At 56.7% G+C, this 27038-nt stretch overlaps 3 protein-coding genes across 8 annotated transcripts in view; 1 reads left to right on the plus strand and 2 right to left on the minus strand.

Annotated features, from left to right (window-relative positions):
- FAM83G (family with sequence similarity 83 member G) overlaps positions 1-5764 on the minus strand; it is a 35963-nt gene extending 30199 nt beyond the window's left edge. The window contains exons 1-2 of the mRNA XM_030827190.1: positions 5714-5764; positions 4518-5167 (exon numbers count right to left, since the gene is read on the minus strand). Of these exons, the coding sequence (XP_030683050.1) occupies positions 4518-5039 (522 nt within the window). The 5' untranslated portion in view covers positions 5040-5167; positions 5714-5764. The remainder of the gene's footprint in view (positions 1-4517; positions 5168-5713) is intronic.
- Positions 1-26488, plus strand: part of SLC5A10 (solute carrier family 5 member 10) — a 75583-nt gene extending 49095 nt beyond the window's left edge. For 2 of the 4 annotated variants that reach the window (XM_003279844.3, XM_004090374.3), the window contains 6 exons: positions 14374-14481; positions 17375-17525; positions 21727-21895; positions 22032-22247; positions 22468-22525; positions 22638-26488. In XM_003279844.3, the coding sequence (XP_003279892.1) occupies positions 14374-14481; positions 17375-17525; positions 21727-21895; positions 22032-22247; positions 22468-22525; positions 22638-22744 (809 nt within the window). In that variant the 3' untranslated portion in view covers positions 22745-26488. Of the gene's footprint in view, positions 1-14325; positions 14482-17374; positions 17526-21726; positions 21896-22031; positions 22248-22467; positions 22526-22637 lie in introns of all 4 variants that reach the window. The other 2 variants (XM_003279845.3, XM_003279846.3) reach the window with 2 other exon arrangements.
- The window catches only part of GRAP (GRB2 related adaptor protein), a 57821-nt gene continuing 53751 nt past the window's right edge, over positions 22969-27038 (minus strand). For all 3 annotated transcript variants that reach the window (XM_030827192.1, XM_030827191.1, XM_030827196.1), the window contains exons 5-6: positions 26503-26671; positions 22969-24466 (exon numbers count right to left, since the gene is read on the minus strand). In XM_030827192.1, the coding sequence (XP_030683052.1) occupies positions 24281-24466; positions 26503-26671 (355 nt within the window). In that variant the 3' untranslated portion in view covers positions 22969-24280. The remainder of the gene's footprint in view (positions 24467-26502; positions 26672-27038) is intronic.

Raw genomic sequence — 27038 nt, forward strand, 5'->3', positions numbered from 1 at the left:
CAGGCATGGTGGCTCATGCCTGTAATCCCAGCACTTTGGGAGGCAGAGGTGGGTGGGTCACAAGGTCAGGAGTTCAAGACCCACCTGACCAATATGGTGAAACCCTGTTTCTATTAAAAATACAAAAATTAGCTGGGCGTGGTGGCACACGCCTGTAATCCCAGCTACTCAGGAGGCTGAGGCAGGAGAATCGCTTGAACCCCGGAGGTGGAGGTTGCAGTGAGCAGAGATCGTGCCACTGCACTCCAGCCTGGGTGACACAGTGAGACTTTGTCTCAAAAAGAAAAAAAAAAAGAAAATGCTTTTACTGTCCTGAGTCAACAAGAGCCAGCAGTGAGGCTCCAGTGCTCCCATGCAGGGGTAGGGCTCAGAAGCGACAGTGCCACTGCTTCTCCAGGGAATGGGGGGGTGCTCAGGGCCTGCAGACTGGGGGTCTGGGCCCAGTCCCTCCAGATATCAGTTCTGTGACCTCAGGCAAGTTATTTGCCATCTCTGAGCCCCACCAAGCTGCAGTTTCCTCATCTGCACAATGGAGACAACACCTACTTTCCAGAGTTGTGGGGAGGATTACACAGCATGGTAAAGTGCCCGCTCAGCACCTGGCGCGGGGCTGGCATTTAGTAAGCGCCTCATTAAGCTGCGTCTGTTCTCCTAGAGCCAAGCTGTGGGCCAGGACTTCAGCGTGTGAAGGCAGGGGCCTGACAGAAAAAATGCAGGGTGAATCAGGCATCATGAAACTTGGGTTTGACTTTATTTCTCTGGGTCTGTTCCCAAGCCCTGGCCTGGCATGCAGAGAGTGGCCCTGGCCACTGGCGCCTCACCCTCCCTCAGTTCCCTCAACTGTGAAATAGGGAAGGTGTGATCTGTCCCTGCCCCTGGGGCCTCACCCCGGGGCTGGTGAGGGATCCTGCTAAGGCCTCCCTGCTGTGTCATGTTGAGGGGGGCTCAGCATCTGCTGGAGGAGCAACCAGCTAGAACATCTACATCCAGCTCTGGCTGAGGGAGCCCCAACCCAGCCCAGCCTCACCCCTTCTCAGGCTGCAGCCGAGCGAGGCCAGGGCTCGCCCCTCCCAGGCGTGATCCTACAGGCCCGTCCTCTGGTATGCAGTTGGAACCCCACAGCAGGTTTTTCCCCAGATAAATCATGGCTCCTGGGGCTGGGGGAGGGGCAGGCAGTTGACCTTCCATCTTGGAGTTGGAGCCCACTAGGGCTGGAGGGAGGCTGGGAGGGCACAAGCTGCTGAGAGTGAGACCCGGGACCCACCCGCCTCTTGTCCCAGGGGAGTCTAGGATCACAGGGCAGCAAGGTGTCAGGGCTGAAGGGGCCCCTAACAGTCTTCAACACCTGTTCCCATTTTACAGATGGGATGACCCGGGCTTGGAGAGGAGCTGGGGCTTGTTCCAGGTCACACAGTCAGGCGGAGGCAGAGCACGGACTCTTGGTTCCTGGTCCTGCTGTCCACTAGTTCCATTCTAGTCATTTGGGAAGGGGGGTGGGAAGTGGGGACTGACAGCAGTCCTGACAGGAACACAGCCGCTCCCGAGTGCTGCGTCACTTCCCTGCCCCAGGGTCTGCCTGTTGTGCTGACGACAGGTGAGTGAGGAGGCGGCGGGCTGGGCTGTTCTGACTCAGCCCCAGCAGCCCCAGCCTGAAGCCCCCGGTGGGAAGGGGCCAGTGTGCGGCAAGGCGGCCCGGCAGAGGGATCCCCATCCCAGCCAGGGGGCAGGCAGAGTTCTCTCTACACAATACCAGAGTGAGAAGGGGAGGTGGAAGCATGGGCAGGAGAGGTGATTCATGGGGAGAGATAAGGCAGGGAGCGCTACTGGCAAGCAGGCAGACAAAGCGCCCCGTCAGCATCCGTCAGGGTCCGGGCCCTGCTCCTGTGAGCCTGGGAAGCAGCCAGGGCAGGACAGCTGGAGGACTGCAGTGGCCTGGATTAGCTGCCCCTCCCAGCCCCTGCCTGTCACTCTGTCCTGCCAGGGCCAGGGCACAAGGGATAGCCTGGAGTTTGAGGGAAACACAGGCCTGGTCCCCACCCCTCTACCTGAGAACTAGCTAGGTGACCTTGGGCAGGGACTAACCAGTTTCTACATCTGAAAAATGGGACAGATAACACTGGCTGAGATTACAAAGCGCCTCGCACTCAATCAACACTTGCTATTGTTATTATCCCTGCCCACACATGCCACACATGCCTGGGCCACGGGTCCCAGGACAGATGTGGCAGGGAAGGAAGTGCCCAGGGCAGAAAGCAGGGGCTTGGCTCACCACAATGCTGTGGAGTCATGAACAAATCCCTGTCCTTCTCTGTGCCTCAGTATCCTTGTCTGTCAGATGAGGGGCTTAGTCTCTACTGCCTCTGAGGCCCCCACTGTGGGACCCTTGAGGACTCCCTGAGGTCTGAGAGTAGGGAGCAGTCTCAGCAGTGAGTGCCCCATCCCGAGGGCTGGAAAAGCAGAAAGCAGGGCCCACCAGTCCGAGGCTGGAGGACATCACTCACTGTGGGGCCGTGTAGACAGATTGGCACCCAAACTGGAGACCAGCTTCTTCCTAGCTATGTCACCTTAGACAGGTGACAGCAATCACCTTGTGGGAAGCAAAGGAAGGCAATGTCACCTTAGGTGACACTAATAACCTTGTGGGGCTTTTGTGGGAAGCAAAAGGAGCTCCAGGTGGCCCATGGGACTGTATGGAGTGGCTGGGTCACAGCTGTAGCCAGAGACTCAGGGAGGAACCTGGGGTCAGCAGGTGAAGCCCTGGCCCTGGGAGCCCCTATCTGGCCCATCGCTGGGCAGGGGATCTGTCTGTCTGCAGACCCTCTGGCTGTTCCCATCTGCCTCCTTCCTGTCGCTGACAAGGAGGGGAGGCACAGAAGAGTGGGAACCTTGGCACAGCAGGTCCCCCTACCCAGGGCCTCAGTTTCCCTATTTTCAAGATGGAAGTGGAGGCTGGGTAATGGGATCCCAGCAGGCTCTCTGTGGGGACTGGGTTCTCTAGCCTCCAGCCAGTCATCTCCATCAGGCACAGACGTCAGCAGCACTTCCCCCACACCATGGCAGGCGTAGGGCGGGTCTCTCAGTCTGCAAATTATGAAGGTCCCTTCCTCCTCCTCCTCCTCCTCCTCTTCCTCTAACTCCTTCCTTACTTTTGTCACCCAATATTCCATCTTCACAATAGCCAAAGATGCAGCTTTTATCTGTACCACCTCCATCTTATAGACCAGAAGCCCAAAGCCTCAAAGCTGCCCTGGGTCAGTCAGTGAATTGAGAGCAGCCAGGCCAGGGGCCAGGCGCCCCCACCCAGCTAGCTGACCCAAGTGGTCCCCTTGTTGGGCAGGGACTCCACCTTCCTGGAAACTGGGGCCAGGGCCAGGGGCCACCGGGGCCACCTCATCAGTTCTTGACACACTTCTGGTTTCTCTGCCCACGAGCTTCCCCAAGGCCCTGTCAGTTAGCCAGGATGGTCCCTGAAGCCAGCATTCTGGTCTTCTGCAATTGGCTGCCCTGCTCTGGGACTGGAAGTATAAAGGGATTAGACCCAGCTAGGAACACGTCATCCCACAACCTGAGGCCCAGACCTGGCTTCAGAATCCTCAACACAACTCACTAGGTAAGCTTTATCTATCAAATCAAGATGTGCTTGGAAATGATGAGAAGGTACTTACGTGCAGCAGGCATTAGCACCTGCTCATGGTCACAACTGTCCAGCAGTGGCCTAGCTGTCTCTGCAAGTGGCAAGCACCCCTTCTCAGAATGTGTGACGGTGTGTCAGCCAAGAATGGCCCCCCATAGCTAGGGCACTGCATAGCCCAACAGGGGTGGAGAAGGGGAGGGCCAGAGAAGGCTTGAGGTCCCTTCCGGTGGCAACATTCAGGTGGACAATGCTCAGGTGGACTCACTCCACTTCCACAGATGAGGACCACACCTCCCTCACCCGAGCATCCTGGCCTGGAAAGTTTCCACCATTGCAAAGCTCACAAAGAGGCTCAGAGAGGGTGTGCAATCTGCTCCCAGTTGCTCAGCACAGCTAGGAAACAGGCAGTGTTGAACAAGGACCTCCAGGCCAGTCTCAGATGGACTCGGACCATGCCTATTCCCTCACCCCACAACAAAAGCTCTCCCCACCAGAGAGCTCACGGTGTGTGCATGTCTTTACAGTGAATCAGAGCCACTCTAAGGGACAGTAAGAGGAAGCCCTGGGGTTCCTCCCCTCCCCACTCCACCCTATCTCGGTGCCTTCTTCTGGGGAACCAGAAACACCCCCAACAATAAAGAGGCCCTTTGAGACGGGGCAGCCCACTGTCACCTGCTAGGACCTGGGAACCCTACCCTGCAAAGAAACTACGGATCCCCACGAAGGTGGGGAGGAAACCTCCACCCAGGAGGCAGCCAGGGAAACAGTAGAGATCCCTAGAAGCCCATGTTGGGCTCCCGTTTTGAGCTCTGAGTGAGCCTGTATTGAGAGGGGTCCGGGGGCTGGTTGGGCCGTGGCTCCAGGAGTCCCCGCGCTGCCTCACCTTCTGTGCCTGGCTGATCATCTTCCGCACCACCTCTTTGATGTGGGCCTGCCCGTCTATGGGGGGCTGCATGTAGACGCTGGCCCGGGTCACGCCGCGGTAGGCGATGGTGTCCGGCCAGCCCAGGTCCAGCTGCGGGATGGAGCGGTCCGACTTCTGGGGCCAGTACTCCAGGGAGGGCAGCGGCTCGGCCTCGGTGGGGACCCCATCCGCCCCGCTGGCTTCCTCGCCGTCGCCGACCCCGTTGTCCTCGGGCCCCTGAGAGGGGCCCGTGCCCCGAGGGTCCTCAGAGCCTGGGTCGTACACCTCGATGGTCTCCAGGATGCGCTTGAGCTCCAGCTCCGAGAGGAAGTCTCGGATGTTCTCCCGCTTGAGCACCTCGTAGAAGGCGTCCCGGCCGCGAGCCACCAGGGCCTCCAGCGCCAGCCGCTGCTCCTCGCTGTAGAAGAACTCGGGCTTGGACTCGCTGGAGCGCCAGTTCACATGGTTGTCGTCCAGACACTGCACCTGAGAGAAGGCCATGGCGCCGCCTGCCCGGGCACTGCTGCCGGGGGTGGGTGGGCAAGGTCCGGCTCCTAGCTCCCGCCCAGCTGGGGCACCGCGCGCTCGGGGGCCTCTCCGCGGCCTCTGCTCCTCTGCCCATGAGCAACCTGCGGGAAAGACCTGATGAGCCCGGCTCGGCGCGGAGGGCGGGCCGCGCGGGGAGGGGCGGCGGGGGGCGGGGCCGGGAACCCAGGTGGGCGTGGGAAGGACGGGGCTGGGGCTGGGGCTGGGGCTGGGAAGGTGAGGTGGGGGCACTGGACTGGGATAGGGAGAAAGTAAGGGATCGGAACAGCGGTGAGGGAGCCGTGGGCCACGTCCCAGGGCTCAGCGTGCCTCTATGTGCAGGGAACCCACATCCCAGATTTCCGGAACTGCCTGAAGTCCTAGCAACTTCTGAGGGAAACTAGGGCAGCCGGGGAACTTCCCAGTAGCTTCTTAGAGTGGGAGGCGGCCCCGGCACACAGGCGCCCCACAAACCGAGGGCTTCCGGGTAAGGGAGGGGTCTTAAAATTTCCGGGTGCCGGCAACCCAGGAGGCCTGCCCGGAGGAGGCCGGGGCTCTGGGAGGGGTCCAGGAGACCCAGAAGCGCGGTTGGGGGGCGGCGGCGCCCCGCGAGACCCGGGACCCCGGGGGCGCGGCCGGCACTTGCTTACCGAGCGGGCGCTGGCGGAGTGGGGCGCACACGCGGCGGCGGCGCGAGGCTGGGCGAGGGCGCGCCGGTGACTCAGGGCCGCCCCGCTCACCCTGCCGCCGCCACCTGCGGTCATGTGCCGCCCGGGGCGGGGCCGGAAGCTGATTCACCCCTCGACAGGCAGACAGACCTGGGGCGGGCGCACTGCCCACGGTCCCCTGGTGCCCGAATTCCTAAAAGCTCAGAGGCCTAAGCCCAAGAGCTCCTGGAACACCCAGCCCAGAGAGGGACAGTGTTCTCCCTGAGGTCACACAGGGGGTCAACAGCCTTGGCACCCCCCTGTGCCCCCAGGGTCTGTTGGTGATCCTGGATCAACCCTGGCTGTGCCCAGTTTCGCCGGTGTGGCGGGAAGTCGGTGCGGCTGTATAGATACCCAGCTGTCCAGTTGTGGAAACAGGTCTAGGGTACTGGGCTGGGAGACTCCAGGCAGGGATAGGGCACTAACTGACCCAAACTCAGGGCTTTCCTGAGCAGATACCCAGTTCTCAGTCCTGAGCCCTGATCCCCTCTGGGAGGGGTCCCTGGACTGCTTCTGCGTGGCAGGCAGCACCCGACCTGAACCCTAGGGCAGGGAGGGGCCAAGAGGGCCGCTGTGGGCTGGGGTCAGGCCTAGCTCTCTGCTAAGCGTCCGCTGGGGTTGGGACCCTGGTTATGGGGAGCGTGGAGACCACATCTGAAGGCAGGCTTTGAGGGTGGGACAGCAAAGCCCATTAAATCTGGCCCAACAAACAGCCCCAACCCCATCGCGTGCCGCAGCCAGTCTGCCGGGCACCAGGCCCAGCCCTTCCTCCCATCCCCCATACTTGCTCTGGATCTGGATGGGGCTGGTTTGGGGCCTTTAAGGATGCTGCTTCGGTAGGCTGGTGACATCTCTAGGCCTTGTGCCCTCAAACCCCCGTCCTCCAAGGCCTTCTCCACCATTCATGGCCCATCAGGACTCCTTGCCTCTGAGTCCACTGCCCTGGGCAATGACTGGCCTCCTAGGCCCAGCATCCTTGTGGTCCCCATCACTGACCCCTCAAGCCTGAAGTCCTACACTCTGCCATACAGCCCCCCAAGGGCTTTATGCTACTGAACATAGTGGCCCTTGGGGAACAGGCACACATATTTGCATCCTCCCCCTGCCCCAGGGCCAGAGAGGGGAGGTGGTCCCAGCAGGAGAGCCCTGCCTTGAGGGTCCTGAAGACCCATTTATAGCCCCTCTGCTACTGTGGATCCCCTGTAAGACCCTCTCTGAGCTGCCTCAGCTTCTGCCTGTGTTCTTACCAATGCACAGAGGCTGGGGAGTTCAGGAAGGGAGTCCAAGGCCTCACTTCCCCCTCCACCACCCCCACACTTCTGCAGTTGATGAACAGGAAGGTTGTATGCACCCAGTTTTCCCCAGTAGCGACGTTTTGCATAACTATAATACAATAATATCACAGCCAGAAAATTGACACTGGTGCAATCCACAAAGCTTTTTTAGATTTCACCAGTTTTTTGTTTGTTTTGGGACAGGGTCTTGCTCTGTCACCTAGGCTGGAGTGCAGTGGTATGTACAATCATTGCTCAATGCAGCCTTGAACTCCTGGGCTCAAGCGATACTCCTGCCTCAGCCTCCTGAGTAGCTGGGACCACAGACACCATGCCCAGCTAATTTTTTTTCTTTTTTCTTTTTTCTTTTTTTTTTTGTAGAGACAAGGCCTCACTGTGTTGCTCAGACTGGTCTCAAACTCCTGGCCTCAAGTGATTCTCCCACCTTGGCCTCCCAAAGTTCTGAGATTACAGGCATGAGCCACTGCACTGGCCAGATTTCACCAGTTTTACATGCACTCATTTATGTGTGTGTATACAATCTTATTATATATATAGATTTGTGTAACCACCATTCCAATCAAGATAAAGAACTGTTCTATCACTACAAAGATCTCCTTCTCTGTAGCCATCCCCACACCTCCCCCGACCACCATTCCTAACTTCTGGCAACCACTAATCTATTCTAGAATTCAACAATTTTGCTATTTCAAGAATGCTACATAAATGGAAGATATAGTAGATAAACTTTTGGGATTGGCCTTTTTTCCCACTTAGCATAATTCTCCAGCAAGTCATCCAGGTTGTTTCATGGATCAATGGTTTGTGTTTTTCATTGCTGACTAGTATTCCATGGTATGGATATACCACAGTTTGCTTAACCATTTCAGTGATTGAAGGACATGTGGGGTTTCCAGCTTTTGATTATTACTAATAACCTTGCTATGAGCATTCATATACATATGTATATAAACATCAGGTTTCATTTCTCTGGCATAAGTGCCCAAGAGTGTTATTCCTGGGTCCTGGTAGTTGCATGTTCAAACACTGCCAAACTTTTTCCAGAGTGGCTGCACCATTCCACATTCTCACCAACAGGGAATGAGTGATCAAGTTTCTCCACATCCTTGTCAACATGCGGTGTTACCACTATTTTTTTTTTTTTTTTTTTTGGCCATTCTGATAGGTAGGTCATATCTTATTGTGGCTTAAATTTATGCTTTCCTGTTGGCTAATGTCAATGAATCTCTTTTCACGGGCTTATATGCCATCCGTTTGTCTTTTCCTGTGAAACATTTGTTCATGTCTTTTGCCCATTTTCTAATTGGATTGTCTATTTTTTAACTCTTGAGTTTTAACTTTTTTACTTTTTTGTTTTATTAGAGATAGGCTCTTGCTCTGTTATCCAGGCTGAAGTGCAGTGGCATGATGATAGCTCACTGCAACCTCAAATTCCTGGGCTCAAGCCATGCTCCCACTTCAGCCTCCTGAGTAGCTGAGACTACAGGTGTGCACCACCATGCCTGGCTAATTGTTTTTTATTTTTAGTAGAATCATGGTCTTGCTATGTTGCCCAGGCTTATATTGTTGAGTTTCAAAAGTTCTTTATATATTCTAGATACAGGACCTTTGTTGGGTGCGTGCTCTGCAAATATTTTCTCCCAGTCAGTAGCTTGCCATTTCTTCCTCTTCGAGGTGTCTTACACAGAGCTGAAGTTTTAAATGTTGATGAGGTCCAGTTTATCAATTTTTCCTTTTATGCATCATGCTTTTGGCGTCAAGTCTAAGAACTATTCACTTTGTTGAAGTCAAAATGAAAATGTAGAGACGAATCTCTACATTTAACGTTTTATTTGGGAAGAAAAATTGCAATTCAGGGCATGCACAAAGACTGGGTGGTCTTTGATGTGTCTGGAGAACACAAAGAAGGTTAGAGGTTTTCTTGAAAGCAGAAATGTTACTTAGTGCTCTTTGAGAAAGTTCCTTGGCACTACTAAGGGTTTGGGGAGCTGCAGAGTTCTGATTGGTAAGTGACAGTGGTAAGCAAAATTAGTCCTCGATTTGTAGCAAGTTATCTCAGCAGCTATAGATAAAACTGGTTGCAGGTTGTAAAAGGGAGTTTCTTTCACCAGCCAGGCTCACACGGAATTGCATTTTTGGATTAATGTTATGTACCGTGGGTGCTTTCCCCCACTGTCCTCTTAACTCTGTTTTAGTTTTGTAGACAAGAATGATCCAATGTGTATGATCAACTTTTACAGCCTAGCCTTAGGTCCTAAAGATTTTCTCCTATTATTTTCCCCAAAAGTTTGATCTTTTTTTTTTAACATTTTACATTTAAATCTGTGATCTATTTTGAGCTAATTTTTGTATAAGGTGTGAAGTTTAGGTTGAGGGTAGGTTTTTGACCTATAGATGTTCTGAGAATTCTGAGTTTTCACAGAGGAGAAGGCAGCCTCACAGAGTTATTTTTTTTTGTTTTTTTTTTTTTTTGATATGGGGTCTTGCACTGTCGCCCAGGCTGGAGTACAGTGGCATGATCTCAGCTCACTGCAAGCTCCGCCTCCTGGGTTCACACCATTCTCCTGCCTCAGCCTCCCGAGTAGCTGGGACTACAGGCACCCGCCACCACACCCTGCTAATTTTTTGTACTTTTAGTAGAGACGGGGTTTCACTGTGTTAGCCAGGATGGTCTCGATCTCCTGACCTCGTGATCTGCCGGCCTTGGCCTCCCAAAGTGCTGGGATTACAGGCGTGAGCCACCATGCCCGGCATTATTATTATTATTATTATTTTTTTTTTTTTTTGAGTTAGAGTCTTGTCTGTCTCCCAGGCTGGAGTGCAGTGGCCTGATCTCGGCTCACTGCAACCTCCATCTCCCAGGTTCAGCGATTCTCATGCCATAGCCTCCCAAGTAGCTGGGACTACAGGTGTGCACCATTACACCTTGCTAATATTTGTATTTTTTGGTAGAGACGGGGTTTCGCCATCTTGCCCAGGCTGGTCTCAAACTCCTGGCCTCAAGTGATTCATCCACCTCAGCCTCCCAAAGTGCTAGGATTACGGGCATGAGCCACCGTGCCTGGCCAGTCTCAGAGATCTTAATAATCACTCATACAGCAAGGGATTGGGAGAGCTGAGTTTGTTATTGTTGTTGTTTGTTTGTTTGAGACAGGGTCTTGCTCTGTCACCTCAAGTCTGGAGTGCAGTGGTGCAATTACAGTTCACTGCAGCCTGGACCTCCCATACTCAAGCAATCCTCCCACCTCAGCCTCCTGAGTAGCTGAGACTACAGGCATGAACCACCACGCTAATTTTAACGTTTTTGGTAGAGACATGCTTTCCCCAGGCTTTGTTGTTTAATTGAGATGGGGTCTCCCTATATTGGTCAGGTTGGTCTCGAACTCCTGGCCTCAAAGAATCCTCCTGCCTCAGCCTCCCAAAGTGTTGGGATTACAGATGTAAGCCACTCTGCCTGGCTGAGAACTGGATTTGAACTCAGGTCTGGAAGCCTTTCTCCTGCTCCCTCCTGCAATGGCAGTGTCTGGACTGGCTCCCGGGAATGTGCTGGGCCTGGTTAGGGAGTAGAGAGCACCTTGATTACCCCTCAAGGGAATGTGTTCAGTGACCTCCTTGGGAGAGAATCATTCAGTCAGTCAACAGACACTGGCAGAGGCTACCATATGGTTGCTGTGCTAAGCGCTGTTGAGACCCAGACTTTTCCCTGAGGCCCCATAGTCATAGTCTGGGTGGGAGGCAGGACAGTCACAGGTCATAGAGTTACTGGTGCCGTGGAGGATATAGCCCCAAAGCCTGAAGGGCTCAGATGTCCATCATGAATTGAGAGGAATGAATATAAGTTCCCTGGGATAAATCCAGGGAACGGCAGAAGGTGGGAAGGGTGTTCCAGGGAGAAGGAACAGCAAACACAGAGACCCAGAGGTGTCCAGGATAGCCTGGGGTGCCAGAAGTCTGGGTGAAATTAGTCAAGGAGAGGGTGGCCAAGTGAGGTGGCCATAGCAAGGGGTGTGGGAGGGCCTTAATTAGAGCCTGTGATACCCCTGCAGTGGCTGGAGAGGCACGGAGTGGGTGTGAGCAGGGAAGAGCGTGGGCAGATTGGTGGGTTTCAAAGTTCCCTTTGCTTGCTTGCAGTGGGAGTGGATTAGGAGGCACAGCAAGGAGGTAGTGCAGTTCCCCTAATAATCAAACAGGACTGGGCATTGGCCATGGGGAGGGAAGACAAGGGGACGAGGAGGGGCAAGCCCCGGCTTCTGGTGTGGGCCTTGGCTGGACGAGGGGCTGATGCAAAAGTGGGGCCCAGTGGGGAGCTCCTATGCCTGCAGAAGCCGGCACCCTGGCAAACCCATAGACCCCTGCCAGCTCCCCAGCTCTCACTGCCCCCCACTCTGCCTCCCCGGGGCTGCTTACTCTGGAGTCCTGGGGGACTGTATTTCAATGGTGACACCATTGCCACTGTTCTCATAAAGAAGTTGTTCTTTCTTGCTGCTCAGCACAAACACTTGGTCAAACCAGTGGTACTCGGGGCGGTTTCCCATGCCGAGAGCCTGGAATGCACTGAAGAAACTCACAAAGAATCTCCTGACTTGGGCTTTCTGAAACATTATATGGCTGCGACGCCTCACCTCTCCCTCCCAGGAGGGCTGGGTCCTCTGAGTGCCAGTCAGCCTGCCTAGGTTCAGAGCCCATCAGCAGTGGCCCATGACCTGTCCTCTGAATCCTGGACCCCAGTGGCCTCAGAGTTCTGCCATGGGGCCCCCGGCTCTGTCTTGGATCCGACTGTGTCCCCCAGGCAAGTTATGTCCTTTCTGGTCCTGAAAAACTAATGGGGGTAGAGGTGATAGGGTAGGGCAGCTGGATCAAACAGTGCCTGAACTCCTCATGGCTCTTTCTGGGATTCCTTCTCCCACTCCTCCTTTCCTCCTGTGCCTTTCCTCCCTCCTCCCCACCATGCATTCATTTATTCATTCATTCAATCAGTGTTCCCAGTCTCTTCTGGGCCCTGCCCTGGACCAGGCGATACCTAGGAGTTGGAGATGATTCAAACCCAGTGTCTGCCCTTGGGGAGCTTCCATCCTGGTGGGGAAGGTAGACTATGTAAACAAACAACTGTGATTCAATCTTTGGCCTTAGGAGCCCTTGGGAGGAAGCTGCTACCGCCTTGGGGGTTGGGAGAGTCAGGGAAGGCCTCAGAGGACAAGCCCTTTGCAATGGGCCTGGAAACAGGAGGTAAACAAGGGTGGGGGTGGGTGTTAGACGGGCAGTGGTGCCCTGGGAGGAGGGACTGCGTCTGCAAAGGCATGGAGGCGTCCAAGTGCTGGGTGTGTGTGAGAAAATACAAGCAGGTCAGGGTGGCTTGTGCACGGTGCTGGGATGGGAGGTTCTGGGACCAACTGTCAAGGGCCTCGAATGCCATAGAAAGGATATTTTTTCCCCCCAGGATGCCATGGGCTGAGAGGTGGGGGTAGGGAGGAGGGTCCTGAGAAATAAGTGATATGCTGAAAGCTGTGACTCCAAAGTGTGGAGAGGATGGACAGGAGGCTGGGGAGGAGCATGGGATTGGGCAGGGTGGGTCCCAGATGGGAGGGGGAAGAAGCCATGGGCCTGGGAGCTGATGGGAGGAGACAGGGAGGTGCCTAGGGGATGACAGGAACCTGGGGTCCAGGAAGCCTGGAGCTCAAACAGGCTGGGCTGGAGACTGGGACATGGTCAAGGGTGCCAGGGTAGAGGACACTGCCCCAGGCCAGCTGGCCTGGGGGAAGGGGTCTGAGACCCGCCCTTCCCCATGGGCTGGGCATCTAAGAAGGGACATATCAGAAAGGGGCTTTGGAGGGGACAGTCTACAGAGGGAGCACCAAGTCACAGAAGTGTCAATGCCAGCCACCCCTGCTGCTGCTGTGTTGCAACTCTGCCTGTCCCTAACAGGCCACCGTAGTGCTGTCAGTCAGCTTGTTTCTGAACTCCCCCATAATCATCATCTCCTGGTTAGCTCTGCACTCTGGGCCCTCCTGAAAACCCCCAGGAGCAGGGGCCAAAGGTTTCTAGAAAGTCTTTTACGGGAGGAAAAAGTGAATGTGGGTCAACTCCCTTCATCCCTACATATCACTAGGCCAAAGTCAGCCCCACGACTGTCAACACCAGCAAATCTCACTGAGCAGAGCAGTGCGGAGAGCCCCACACCTCAGGGCTATGGATGTAGGCCAGGGTTCTGCCCCCACACAGGGCAGGAGGCCGAGGGATGCCTGGATTTAGGGTTCAGTCAGGATCTGGCCCGAGCCTGGGAAATTCGTGAGTCCTTCATTCATTCAACAGATGAGTCGTGTGCACCACCCCAGCCATGGGGGAGATAGCACGAGGCGAACCCCATCCTCTCAGGACTCACCTGCAACAGGGAAGTGGCAAGAACTGAATAAACATGTCCAAGTCCTCCCAGGGATGAGGGAAAGCGATGTGGGGCAAGGGGACAGACGGAGAATGGGGTGGGGAGGACAGACCGGAATTCTGGAAGGAGGCAGTCCTCAGGCAAGGCCTGGGGCAGGCCTCAGGTGGGAGCGAGGAGGGACTTGCGGGGAGGGGCCGAAGATCTGGATCACCCAGGGTCTTGTAGACTGTTGAGAGGCTGAGTGGCTGGAGAGTTCTGGACATCAGCTCAGCTCTCTGCAGCAGGAAATAGCCTGGCCTAAAGCTTGGACCCCAGGGTTGGAGACAGGGGTGTGGATGGGCTGTGATCCCACGTCCTAAGCCAGGAAGCTGGAGCAGGCAGGCCTCGCCAGCCCCTGAACTTTCACCACAGCCCTGCTGCATGAGCTGCAGCTGTGTGACAGCACACTCAAGCCGGCTGCCCATGGACAGACGCGACTTGTCGACTTATCGCTGAGTGAACACAAAGCCCAGGGGACAGGTTGAGGGCCTGGGGCAGGGTCCATCCTGCAGGCCTCTCTCTTCTCTAGCCTCCATTTCCCCCTTTGGGGAGAATGGCTGGGGACGAGGGGGGCAAGGGAGGCTCAGGCCCCGGGTAGACTCTAATGGCGGACCTCACACAGCAGAGCCAATGACAGGTGAGCCCCCTGGCCAAGGAGAAGTGGGATCAGGAAGAAGGGTTATGATGGAGAACAGCAGGGGAAAGGATTTTCAGAGGCCATGCCCTCCCCATGGCTCAGATTGCGAAACTGAGGCCCAAGGCCAAACGGTAACAGGTCAGAGGCATTGATGGAGCAGGTCTGGGCCAGGCTCCCGCCCCCAGCCCTATCTTGCCCACCCCAGGTGCTCATGTCTATGGGGAGAGACACCAAGTGTCCGTCTCTCGAACAGATGATGTGGGCTGCGTGGTGCCGTCCGAGTGCCTGCGGGCCTGCGGGGCCGAGGTCGGCTGCTCCAACATCGCCTACCCCAAGCTGGTCATGGAACTGATGCCCATTGGTGAGGCTGTGTGGTTGGGGGTCCAGGTGGAGGGCATGGGGTGGGACTTGGGGCCCAATGAGTATGGGGACTGTGGAGGCCACTGTGGATCTAGTGTGATGCTGGGTGACATCCAGGTGGGCTGTTCTGCTCCTAGGAGAGGAGAGCAGAAGCACTCACGATAGAAAACACTCGAACACCTACTGCGTGCCAACACCATACCCAGGGCTTCCCAGGTGATGCACTGGCCTCCTCTTCTCAGGAACCCCTAGTGCTGTTAGTATCATCCCCATTTTTTTTTTTTTGAGATGGAGTTTTGCTCTTATTGCCCAGGCTGAAGTGCAATGGTGTGATCTCGGCTCATTGCAACCTCCACCTCCTGGGTTGAAGCTATTCTCCTGCCTCAGCCTCCCAAATAGCTGGAATTACAGGCACGCACCACCACACCTGGCTAATTTTTGTGTCTTTAGTAGAGACGGGGTTTCACCATGTTGACCAGGCTGGTCTTGAACTCCTGACCTCAGGTGATCCACACGCCTCAGCCTCCCAAAGTGCTGGGATTACAGGCATGAGCCACTGCACCTGGCCTATATCATCCCCATTTTAAAGACAGGGAAACTGAGACCCAGAGAGGTTAAGTGACCTGGCCCAGGTTACATGGCAAGTAAGCTGCAAAGCTGGGATTCTCACCCGATGCATCTGTCTGCACAGCCTGATCTCCTATCTTATGCTGTACCATCTCTTGGGAAAGGCCACCCACTCTCTCCTCTTGCATGCCTACTGGGTGCCAGGCCCTTTACTAACAGTTTCTCATTAAATGCTATGAGATAGGGTTATTGGCTCCATTTTACAGATGGGGAAACTGAGGCACAGAGAAGGGAAAGTGACTTGTCTGAGGTTGTATAGTGACTGAGACACAAACCCAAGACACAAACTGCTTACTCTGCTGGGATCAGGAGCTCAGGACCCCCCACTACATCTGCAGGCATGAGTGCCTATCCTCTGCAAGCCCCCCGCCCACTGCCCTGAGACACTGCAAGCCAACGGGTAGAACTAGTGGGCAGGTTTTGGCTTTTTCCATGTTTCTCGTGGTAGCGGCATCCCTGCCATTTTAATATGGGGTGATGAGTTCCCCATCACAGGAGGTATGCAAGTTTTCCATCACAGGAGGTATGCAAGGAGGAGGAAGCAACATAGCAAGGGGTGTGGGAAGTTCAACCCTAAGCAAAAAGCAGAAACAGTTTCCTGAGCCCTTTGCAGCCCGAGCTTTTCCTCTACAGATTCTCAGGTGCTGGAGATTTCCCTGGTCCCCCTCTTTCTAATCTCCTCTTCCTGGAAGCTTTCGATCCCTCAGGTGAGCCCCACCCTGCTCTCTCCTCCTCTCCTTCCCTCCCTCCCTCCTGCAGAGCTCAGGCCTAAGGGAAGTGAGTACACAGGCCTAGGATCAGATCTTGGCTCTGCCACTCAGTGGCCAAGAAATTTGGGGCATGTCACTTCCCTGCTTGGAGCCTGGGTGTCCTCATTTGTAAATTGGAGATAATGGCATCTACCCACCCCTCAGCGTTGTTGCTGGGATTAAACATAATGACACAGGGAAAATGCCGGGCGCAGGCTTGGCCACGCTGTGGTTCCCACCTTGGGGCTTCGCATTTTCTCTTCTGTTCTGGGCAAGGGGACTCGCTAAGCCCTCCAGGGCTGACACTGAGCCATTGTTGGGCCACAATCCCTCTCTAGGCCTTGAGTTCCCTCTCTAAGAAATGGATGGAATAAGCTCCAAGTTCATCCATCTCCATGAGCAAGACAAGGGGGTGGGTGGAGAAATGTTTTGGGGAAAACTGTGATTTGACTCACTTTCCTTTGGGCTCCATCCCAGCCAGCTTCTGACAAGTGAACAGAGAGCCCAGAGACACCTGGAAGTCACACAACCAATCAGACACAGAACCGAGGCCAGACAACCCAGCCGGGCAATAAATGGCTGTGCCTTCGGGGCAGGGGGGCCCATGTCAGGCTTATCCTAGGACAGATGGGCAAGAGTTTGTAGAGGTAAAGGAGGTGCTTAAAATTGCAGGAGTTCTTGTAGACAGACTTGAACTCATCCCCAGAGAGGGGAGGCGACCAGCCTGAAGCCACACAGCATGGAATGGGCAGTTGAGCATCCTTCCACCTTCTTTAGGGCTCCTCACCCTCAGGCCCTCTTGAGCCCACAAGCCCCAGAAGGCCTTTCACAGCAATGCTACCCGCATCTCCTAGGGGAGCCCTCTCTCCCACTCTGGAAAACCACAGAGCCAAGGAGAGAGGGGATCCACTATGCCTGCTGGGTCCTGCCATGCACAGGAAGTGGCGGAAAATTCCAGAGACAGGGGCACTGCACGCTGGGGTGAGGTGTGCATCTTGTCCAGGGTGTGACCTTCAAGCAGAGGCCCCACCCAAGCCTTCCTCACCAACCCCACCGCACCCCAAAGTTCTGCCGCTGGCCTGCTGTGAGTCCCTGGGCAATCTCTTTCCTTCTCTGAGCTTCCATTTCCTCATCTGTCAAGCGGGTTAATCATGCTTTCCTCGGACGAAGGCATGGGTGTGAAAGTGCTTTGTCAATGCCAGGCTCTGCAGAAAGGAGAGGCCTGATCGCGGCCTCAGCATTATGAGTAATTACGGTCGGGCCTAAGGTTGCCAGCAAGCCTGGGGCTCAAGCAGCCAGCTCCGAAGTCCCCACGGTTTGTCCTTGGCCTCCCCAGTCTCCTCATTTTGGGTCTTGCTCACCTCAAACCTCCTCAGCTTCTCTCCCTTCCCGCCCTCTGCCTTGGAGGAGCATGCGAATGGCGGGCGGGCCTCAGGCATTAGAGCCCAGGCGGGAGCGGTTCCCGGGGCTGTCTTAAGGCCGGACAGGGTCAGACCGCATCCCCCCGTCCCACCCCAGGTCTGCGGGGGCTGATGATCGCAGTGATGCTGGCCGCGCTCATGTCGTCGCTGACCTCCATCTTCAACAGCAGCAGCACCCTCTTCACTATGGACATCTGGAGACGGCTGCGTCCCCGCTCCGGCGAGCGGGAGCTGCTGCTGGTGGGACGGTACAGGGGTGGGGGCCGGTACGGGGGTGGGGGAACACTACAAGGGTGGGCGCCGGCACAGACTTTGAGGGATGGGCGGGAGTTTGCCACTTAGAGAAAGGTGGATGCCAGGAAGGAGGGAAGAGAAGGGCCAGTGTACCCCATCCATACCACCTCTCACATTGCTCTCCTGTCCACCTCTGTGATCGCAGCCCTCATCTGGATGCATCTCCACCCTCGAGCTGGATTCCTTCTGCAGGGGCCAGCCCTCCCTCCCCAGCCATGCCACAGATCTATCTCCCCCAAAACCTGGGCCCCCATTCCTCCTGATGGTTCCCAGCTGCGCCACAGAGGGCCCCCGGGCCAGCACTCAGGACTGGCCACACTTGGGCTGCCACGTCCCTCAGCCTCCATGGCCCTGGCTCCACTGAGCTCTGGCTTGTTTCCTCCCAGCCCAACTTGACCCCTCCTTTTTCAACTCGATGACTCATGCTGATCTTTCTAGACTCTGCCTGTGTTCCCTCCTCCGTGCAGTCTGCCCTGAGACCCTCAACCAAGGAATGAGCCTCCCTCCCCTTCATACCCCAGGGACTCTTGCCAGATTCTTCCCACAGCACATGTGGCCATTACAGGCCAAGAGACCTCCCCGACACCCTTCTCCACATATCTGGGCGCTTCATGAGGACCGGGGCTGTGTCTGGAGAACAGGTGGTGTTTGGTTACGTAGTTCTTTAGTGGCAATTTCTGAGATTTTGGTGTACCCATCACCCGAGTGGTGTACACTGTACCCAGTGTGTAGTCTTTTATCCCTCACACCCTCCCAGCGTTTCCCCTGAGTCCTCAAAGTCCATTGTATCATTTTTTTTTTTTTGAGACACAGTCTCGTTTTGTCACCCAGGCTGGAGTGCAGTGGTACGATCTTGGCTCCCTGCAACCTCCACCTCCCGGGTTCAAGAGATTCTCGTGTCTCAGCCTCTTGAGTAGCTGGGATTGCAGTAGCTGGGATTGCAGGCACGCACCACCACGCCCGGCTACTTTTTGTATTTTTAGTAGAGACAGTGTTTCACCATGTTGGCCATGCTGGTCTCGAACTCCTGACCTCAGGTTATTCGTCCACCTCAGTGGGCTGGGATTACAGGTATGAGCCAGTGTGCCCAGCCCATTCTATCACTGTTACGCCTTTACATCCTCAGAGGTTAGCTCCCATGTGCACGTGTCTATTTGCGCCCTCCCTGGCCCTCCAGTCCCACCCTCCTGTTGTCCTCTGAGCAGTGTGGCTCACACTCTGCTGCTCGGGGGTCCAGCCTTCCGGCACAACAGTGCATCCCCTGGCCAGGAGCCCAGGGCACCCATCCTGGGGGTGGGGTCTCCTCCAGAGCTCCAGGCAGCTGTCCCAGGGATGCAAAACAGTCAGGCTTCTGTCGGAAGGGCCCTGTTGGGACACGCCAGAGGCGGGTGCGAGTGAGCTCATCCACGGGCTCACAGGATTCTCCAAAACAAGGAGCCTCCCACCTCTCACTGGGCAAGACACTTCCATGACCCTGTGTCCTGGGCACTTAGCCCCTTGACCACTTCTCCCCCTCTGGCTCCCTTGCCTCTCCTCAGAAGGTGTGTGGCCTGGGGAAGACCCTGCCCCTCTCTGACCATGCGTCTCCTCTGTGGCCAGACCTTCTAAGCCCCTCCATGCTCCAGCATCCTGGGCCCTGGATGCCCTCCTACCACCCAGTGTGTGACACTGGTAGCCCCTGTACCTGCCCAGTGGCCCTCATGTCCCCTGCCCACTACTTCCTGGCCTCCTCACCCAGACTCCCACCTGCAACCAAAGTCCTGACCTGGCCTCCTGCTGCGCCAGCTCACCCAGCTGCTCGTGCCCTTGACCCTCCTTTCCACCTCTTCTGCCAAGTCAACCCCCTGCCCCCAGCCCTGCAAGCCTGGCAGTCAGCCTCCCTGAGGAGCAGGGCACAAGGCTGCATGGTGCAGGGCAGGTTGCTCGCCCTCTCTGGGCCCCAGTTCTCTCAGCTGCCAGCTGGATAGAGCAGAAAGGGCCCTGTGCCTGGTGTCAGGCTGGCCAGCTCAACTTCCCCTCCCTCTTACAGCACTGGGATACTCTCAACACCCCCAGCCCCTCAAAGCCGTGTCAGCTTCCTCCTGCCCTAAACACCACCATTGGAGTGGTATCTCCTAGGCCTCGTGGGTCATGGATCTCTGGTAGGTTGAATGGCCTGACAATAGTCTCAGTCAGGGAGAGGCCAGGCTTACAGAGAGAAGACCAACAGTCCAGAGGCCTGGAGAGGAGGCCATCACAGGGGCGGGTGCAGGACCATGCTGGTGACCCTGATGGCTCTGTCTAGCTGAGCGGAGGCTGGAGGAGCCATCACAGGCTGGGGAACAGTGATGACCCGCCCCTCCCTCCTGTTTGCCTGCCCCAAGCCCCCACACCCTAGTCCACCGTTCTGCCACTGCCCCCCACCGCACTCTCCCGTCTGTGTTCCCGGCTGTTCAGTCCACAAATGGGGCCCACAGCCTCCCGGAAACCCTGTGCAGGACTCGGAGAGATCTCAGACACCCCTCCTTGAGATGTTCCACAGTAACTGTGGCTGCAGCCTAGGGAGATGCTGGAGGGCACTGTCCACCCTGATGGTGGCATGAGAGGGAGTGGCATTCCAGGCAGAAGGAGCAGCCTCTGGGTTTGGGGGTCCTCTGGCAGCTAGGTAAGAAGGCTGGGTAAGAAAGCGAGGGCCTGGCTGGAGTGGCCCCGGCCCTGGCACAGAGATGCAGTCTGGTGTTAGGCGGGAGAGCTATGTGCAGAGGGCTGGGTGGGCGGGCATTAATGGAGGCCCGCCTGGGCCTTTGATGAGGGCAGCGCCCGCCTGCCTGCCTGGCTAGGGGTTAATTAGCCTTAATCAAGGTGGCACCTCCTTCCTCCACCCTCTCCCTCAATCCTAGAAGGGAAGAAAGGGAGGGAGGAAGGCGGACAGGCACTAAGAGGACCCACCCTAGCTGAACACATAGCCTCTGTCACCCCTGCCACCACAGCCAGGGTTCCAGCTGGTCACCCACCACCCACCTTGGGGGTGAGGAATGCCAACTGACCCAGGACACAGGGGTGAGGTGCTCAGCCAGGAAGGAGCAGATGGATGCCTTGCCCCAGCTTCGTCCCCTTAGCTGGGTCCCATACCCCTCAAGGCTCGGGGAGGGGGTGCCTCCTCCTGAAAGCGCTCCTAGATTGATGTTTCCTCTGAGCTGCTCCAGCCTAGCCCTGAGCGTAGGCAAGAGGCTCATTTGTTTTCTTTGCTGGACTCTGAGTGCTGGGCAGGCACCAGGTCCCACTCATCGCCCAGTTGGGGATCCTAGGGTAGTGTCCTACACAGGTGAGCACCTCGCCAATGGTTTGCTGGATGAACAAGTGTAGCATGTGCCTGTTGTGGAGGGGCTTTTAGCCTAAGGGAGAGGCAGGCAGGAGCTGACACGCAGGGGACATGCTGGCCCAGCAGGGCTCCGGCTTCACAGCTGGGGAGTACGGGCTCTAACCCCAACCCACACCTCTAGCTCCAAACCTTGCATCCTTAGTAAGGAGGTGGCCCTGTGAAGGATGTGCAGCACAGGGCTGTTGGGGTGGGGATGTGCCAGCCAGAGGTTCCAGCTCCCGCAAAGGCCAGCCAGTGTGAAAAATCCTAGTGTCTTCAAAGAACCACCAGGAAGCCAGTCTGGCCCAGATCGGGGAGCAATGGTCATTCATGCACTCACCAAATGCTTAGTAAGCACCTACTATATGCTGGGAGACACAGCAATGAACTAAAGCGATGAGGCTCCTGCTCTCCTGGTGCTTCCAGTTGGGAGGGGAAGACAGGCAGTAAACAAGTAAGACACCCAGGTAAATGTGCACGTAGTGACTGGGACAGGTGCTTTGAAGGAGAGACAAGAGGGAGCTCCATGGCGGAGCTCCAAGGGCTGGCTCCGCAGAGACCCCAGGGCAGGGAAGGAGCAGACAGCACTTAGAGTCAGGAGCTGCACCTGCAGGAGCCAGGGAGCCGCCAAAGTGTTTGGAGCAGGGCAGGACTGGCCAGGTCACTGGTGGTGTGGACCAGAGGCCAGGGAGGAGGCTGGAGCTGGGGTAGCAGGGGAAAGATTAGAGAGCAAGTCTTAGTGACCAGGGGAGGTGGGAGAGGGCTGAAGAAGAGCCTCCCAGGACAACCGCTGCCTGCCTTCCACTCGCCCGCAGCATGGTCATAATGGCACTCATCGGCGTGAGTGTGGCCTGGATCCCCGTCCTGCAGGACTCCAACAGCGGGCAACTCTTCATCTACATGCAGTCAGTGACCAGCTCCCTGGCCCCACCAGTGACTGCAGTCTTTGTCCTGGGCGTCTTCTGGCGACGTGCCAACGAGCAGGTGGGTGTCGGGGGACAGGACTCGGCGGTCTGCTCTCCCTGAGGACATGCCACAATTTGCTCTTCCCTGCTGCCTGTGTGGGGGGAACCTGGTCCTCCTCCCGTAGCCCCACATGCCCTGCCTCCCTCCTCCCCAGGGGGCCTTCTGGGGCCTGATAGCAGGGCTGGTGGTGGGGGCCACGAGGCTGGTCCTGGAATTCCTGAACCCAGCCCCGCCCTGCGGAGAGCCAGACACGCGGCCAGCCGTCCTGGGGAGCATCCACTACCTGCACTTCGCTGTCTCCCTCTTTGCACTCAGTGGTGCTGTTGTGGTGGCTGGAAGCCTGCTGACCCCACCCCCACAGGGTGTCCAGGTGAGCCAGCCCTGACCCCTGACCCCTAACGATTTCTTACTCTGGTCCCATTCTCATCCCCGATCCACTCTGACTCAGAATTTTCTAGCCCTGGACTCCCTAGCCCCGTCCCTTTTTGAACTCGGCTGCCATCTTGCCATCCCCAACCTTTGATCCTGTCTGGGTCACCCCAACCCTGCCACCCCCCACCCCCATCCCTATCCTCACTCATTTCTTACAGATTGAGAACCTTACCTGGTGGACCCTGGCTCAGGATCTGCCCTTGGGAACCAAAGCAGGTAAGTGGGTGACCCTAGGCACTCCTCCACCTTGACCCTGGGCTGGAGGCAAGGGCACCAGGTGTAACCTTGTGTCCTTCATCTGTCCCTCTCCTTCTGCAACCCCCTCCAGGTGATCGCCAAACACCCCAGAAACACGCCTTCTGGGCCCGTGTCTGTGGCTTCAATGCCATCCTCCTCATGTGTGTCAACATATTCTTTTATGCCTACTTCGCCTGACACGGACATCCTGGACAGAAAGGCGGGAGCTCCGAGTCCTCAGGTTCACCCATTTCCCTCATGGGGATCCCGAGGCCCCAGGAGGGGCAGATTCCCCTCATAGCTGCACAGCAGCTTGGTGCCCAAGAACTGGCCAAGCCAGCAAAGCAGGAGCCCTGAAAAATTAGGGGGGAAATGGGAGAAAAGAATGTGACATTTCAAAAACAGCACCAAAGCAGTCAGCATTGGAAGGAAAATTAGATTTCTGATGGACATCCTGATGTTGGTTTTACTGTTTTCATTTTGAACACACAGGCTGGGTCAGGAGCAGTTAGATTTGCCAGCACTCAGGGCTCTAAGGGTCTTGGGCCAGCTCTGGATGGAGGGAGAGCCCCACATGCCCAGAGCAAGGCCCCCCATTAAGGGACTGCAGCCACCTCCAGGGGCTCCTCCCTCCACCCACCAGCTCCCAAATGCCAGAGGGAGCCTCTTTGCCCTCCCTCCCTGCCCACCGCCCACCATCCCTCAACCATCAGCCTACCGTTCAAAGCCTTTCCAAGTCCCACCTCACTTTTCCCAATCCCAAAGGTGCCCAGGCTCTGGGCAGGCCCTGCTCATATCCCTGATGGGGGCACAGTCTCTGGAGGACCCTCCTGTTCTCGGGTAGGGGCCGTGCCCCACCTAGGTAGCTGTCCCATGTGGGATCCTGTAGGATCTCTAAAACCCAGCTCTGGCTCCAACTTTCTAACTGCCCTGGAGGTTTCTCAGCCTCCTGAGAGCTCTCCTGGGCCCTGGTCTGGGCAGAACCTGGGCCTAAACAAACAAGAGCCAGGGCAGCCATGGTCTCTGCGTGGCTGTGCCCAGGGCTCGCCCTCAGAGCTCACCTGTCCAACAGAAGAGGAGTGTGCCTCCACCTTCCCTACTGCCCCTTTTTCAGGGTCTCAGGGCCTGTAGCCCTGTGATGGGGCGGGGGTGCTGGGTGCCCCAGGTGGAGCTGAAGTCATGGGGCTGTTGAGGAGTTGGTGTCCACCTGGAGTCTGTCCAGTGAGTTTAGGTCAACAGGTGTGCAGTCTGTCCTTTGAGGCTGAGCCACCTCCCAACAGCCCGAACAACTCCAGGGGCCTTTTGAGGGAGGAGCAGGCAGGCCCAGTTGGTGGTCAGCCCAAGGTGAACCCACACACCATGGCCAGAGTTCCTCAGGTTGAGCCTCCAGTGGGTGAAACCTGGGAGTCCTCAACCTTCCTGGCAGATGGGGCCATTGACAAGAGGAGGTGGGTGGGGCCTCCACAAACTCTGCCCTGTGGTGTCACACAGCTGGCAGCCAATGGAAAACAACCAGCCAGGAAGCCCCGGAGCCACCCTTGCTGGGTATCCTTGCTGGGGGACCTGGGCCATCCCAGTTTGTGCAAAGTGGCCGGAGGCAGTTAGGAGCCCACGTTCAGTCCAAGGCCGTCCACTGAGTATTGTGTGACTCTGACCGGGCTGGGGGTGTCCATGTCCTCTCTGGACCTCAGTTCCTGTAAAAAGGCCCATTGGCCAGATCGGCCGCCGGGCTGCTCACAGGTGCACGGGCTGCACGTAACTCCGTGGGAAGAAGCCAACCCGCCCGCAGGACCGGCCCTGCCACCAGTGGGGGTCTGGGCGCTCCAGGACCTCAATGATGTCGCCACGGCGGAAGCTGAGCTGCGAGGGGTCCTGGGCTGAGAAGTCAAACTGGGCCTGGGCAAAGCAGGCCCCAGGTGACTGCAAGAAGAGGAGGTGGTTAGTAGGGTGCCTTCAGAAGCCCTGCAACCCACCCTCCCTCAGAGGCACCCAAGAGAAGTGATTTGCCAAAGGTGAGGAGGGGTCTCCGGCAGCACTGGAGTTGAACTTTAAGTCCAGATCAGTGGTGGTGCCACCACTGGGCCTCCTGCTGCCCACACCCCTGCCTGTCTGCTGTGCAGATGCTGCATCTACATAGAACACAGCTTTCCCAGCCACCCAGCTGGAACCATAGGGCTGGTGGGTCAGGGGACCTGAGTCCTAGTCTTTAGGGTGGGATTTTGGTTAGGTCCCTGCTTCTCTTGGGATCTTATTTACCTGACTCTGCAGCAGCCATGGTAGGTTGCCACAAAGCCATGAGAATGGGCCTTATAAACTGTAAAGTGATGTGTGGCTAAGAGCCGTGTTTATTGCTCTTGCCCTTGGTCAGCCATTGAGGGACAGAATTGTCACTTTGGGCTCTCAGGCCTGGGCTCCACTCCTATCTATGCCCCACGTGTGATGCTGGGTAGGTCTCTGCCCTTTGTGGAACTCAGTTTCCCCACCTGTGAATGGCAGCTGGACAGGAGGTCTCTGCAGCACATCTGCCTGGCACCTTGACTATTGCACCCAGCACCCTGGCCCTGCCTGCCCACCAGGATCTCAGCTCTGAACCTGCAGAATCTCATCCAGGATGGGTGATAGGATCAGCAGAGAAGCTGTAATTAGCAGCTCTCTGCCCAGGAAGGAGGCGTCGTCATGGGTCCCAGGGAACTGAGGCAGCTCTGGAGTCGAGCCACAGGGTGGGTGACCCCACGGCCCGGGCCAGAGCGAGGTGGTGGGTGTAGGGGAGCTCTCAGTTGCCCCTGCCCCAGCTCCATACTGGCTTCCTCACTCTCTCCCAAGGCAGAGCTGCCCCAAGCGGTGAACAGGGAGGAGGATGGAGATCTGGCAGACAGGGGCCCAGCTGGAGAGAAAAGTCCCCTGAGGCTGGGAGCTCACAATGACCTGGGCACTCAGGGTCAGGCAGGGAAGGCCAACAGAGGAGAAACTAGTGGGGGTCTCTCAAGGCACTGTTTGACTCCCCTGGCATATCAGACCACAGGGCTCATCCTACTGAACAGAGGGAACACTGAGGGGATGAACTGGCCTCTGATCACATGGAAAGGTGGTGGGGAGGTGCTGGGAACAAGACATGGCTGGAACTTCTCTGCAGTGGTTATCAGCCTCTCCCCAGGCCTTGGCCACACTCCCCATCTCCTCTGCAGAGCCCAAGCTCAAGTGTCCCAGGGTCTTGACCTGTAGCCCCAGGCTTGCCAGGATCCCCACTCCTGAAGAAAACAGCCTGTTGGGGCTAATAACCCCAGTGGCTATTGTCGGCATCCTAAGCAGCTTCAGAGCTGGCCCTTGGGGCTCCTTGATGAAAGGGCTGGCTGGCAAATTGCTGTTATTGCGAGGTCAAGGGGTGGACAACCCCCACCCCCCACCCCGCGGCTTGCCAGGACCTCGCCCACGAGCACTCGCACTGCCCCAAACCCAAGGTCAACTCTTCCGTGAGCAGAAATCAGGACTGAGCCTACCAGGTAAGTGTCCTTGGATGAGTCACTGAGCCTCAGTTTCCTCATCTGTGTAATAGGCATGATGAGGCTCCCAGAGTACAGAGACCAGTTCAGTGCACGGTACCCAGTACGCTCAGTGGGGGTCTGTACCTTCCTTCACTCAATGAACATTTATTGAGCACCTACTGTGTGCCACATGCTATTCTAGGAGCTGAGAACAAGCTAGACTGTTTGTCCCCATGGGATTTTCCTTCTGTCCTTTGCTTTTCTTTCCCTCTTCTCCTTTCCCACCCTTGCAAGTCTCACCACAGCCGCCACCAGGATATAACTCTGAAGCCTGGGCTGGACCCCTCTTGCAATACTAGGCTGCTGGGGAAGGGAGACCAGGCCCGTGCTTGGCCTCAGTGTCAGCATCTCCCCTGCTGCAGATGGCAGGAGACGCAGAGAGGCTCCCACAGGCCAGCTCCCACCCACCCCTACCTTGAGCAAGGGCTCCTCGTCGCGCAGGAAGATCTGCCGCTTCTTGGCGATGGTGGTGGTGCGGTAGAAGTCGACCAGTTCGTTGAGGGAGTTGAACTTCTCCTCCCACAGGAAGTACTTCCCCGAGGCCTCGCGCAGCACCTTGAAGTGCTGCACCTGGTCTCCATAGCTAGGGGAAAGGACCCGGGGCCACCTCAGATGGTGGCCGTCCCAGCCTGGCATGGTCCCAGGGGCTCCCATCTCACTACCACCTGGAACCAGCCTGTCTCAGGGTGGGACCTGGAGTCAGATAAGGTGCAAGTGGGAGAGACCCCACTGACCCAGCTCCACATAGGGTCTGGGGAGTTTCATCTGGCAGTGGAATATGGGGTTAAGGGTGTGGGCTCCGAACCAGGCCACTTTCTCACTGTGTGACCTCATGCAAGTCTCTCAACTTCTCTGAACCTCAGTTTCCTCATAATGATAACATCTCCGTTATGGATAAGTGCACAGTGACTAGCATATTGGCAACAAGAAATGGGTACCTCTGAGTGTGT

Source organism: Nomascus leucogenys, chromosome 14 (assembly GCF_006542625.1).
Source record: "Nomascus leucogenys isolate Asia chromosome 14, Asia_NLE_v1, whole genome shotgun sequence".
NCBI lineage: Eukaryota > Metazoa > Chordata > Mammalia > Primates > Hylobatidae > Nomascus > Nomascus leucogenys.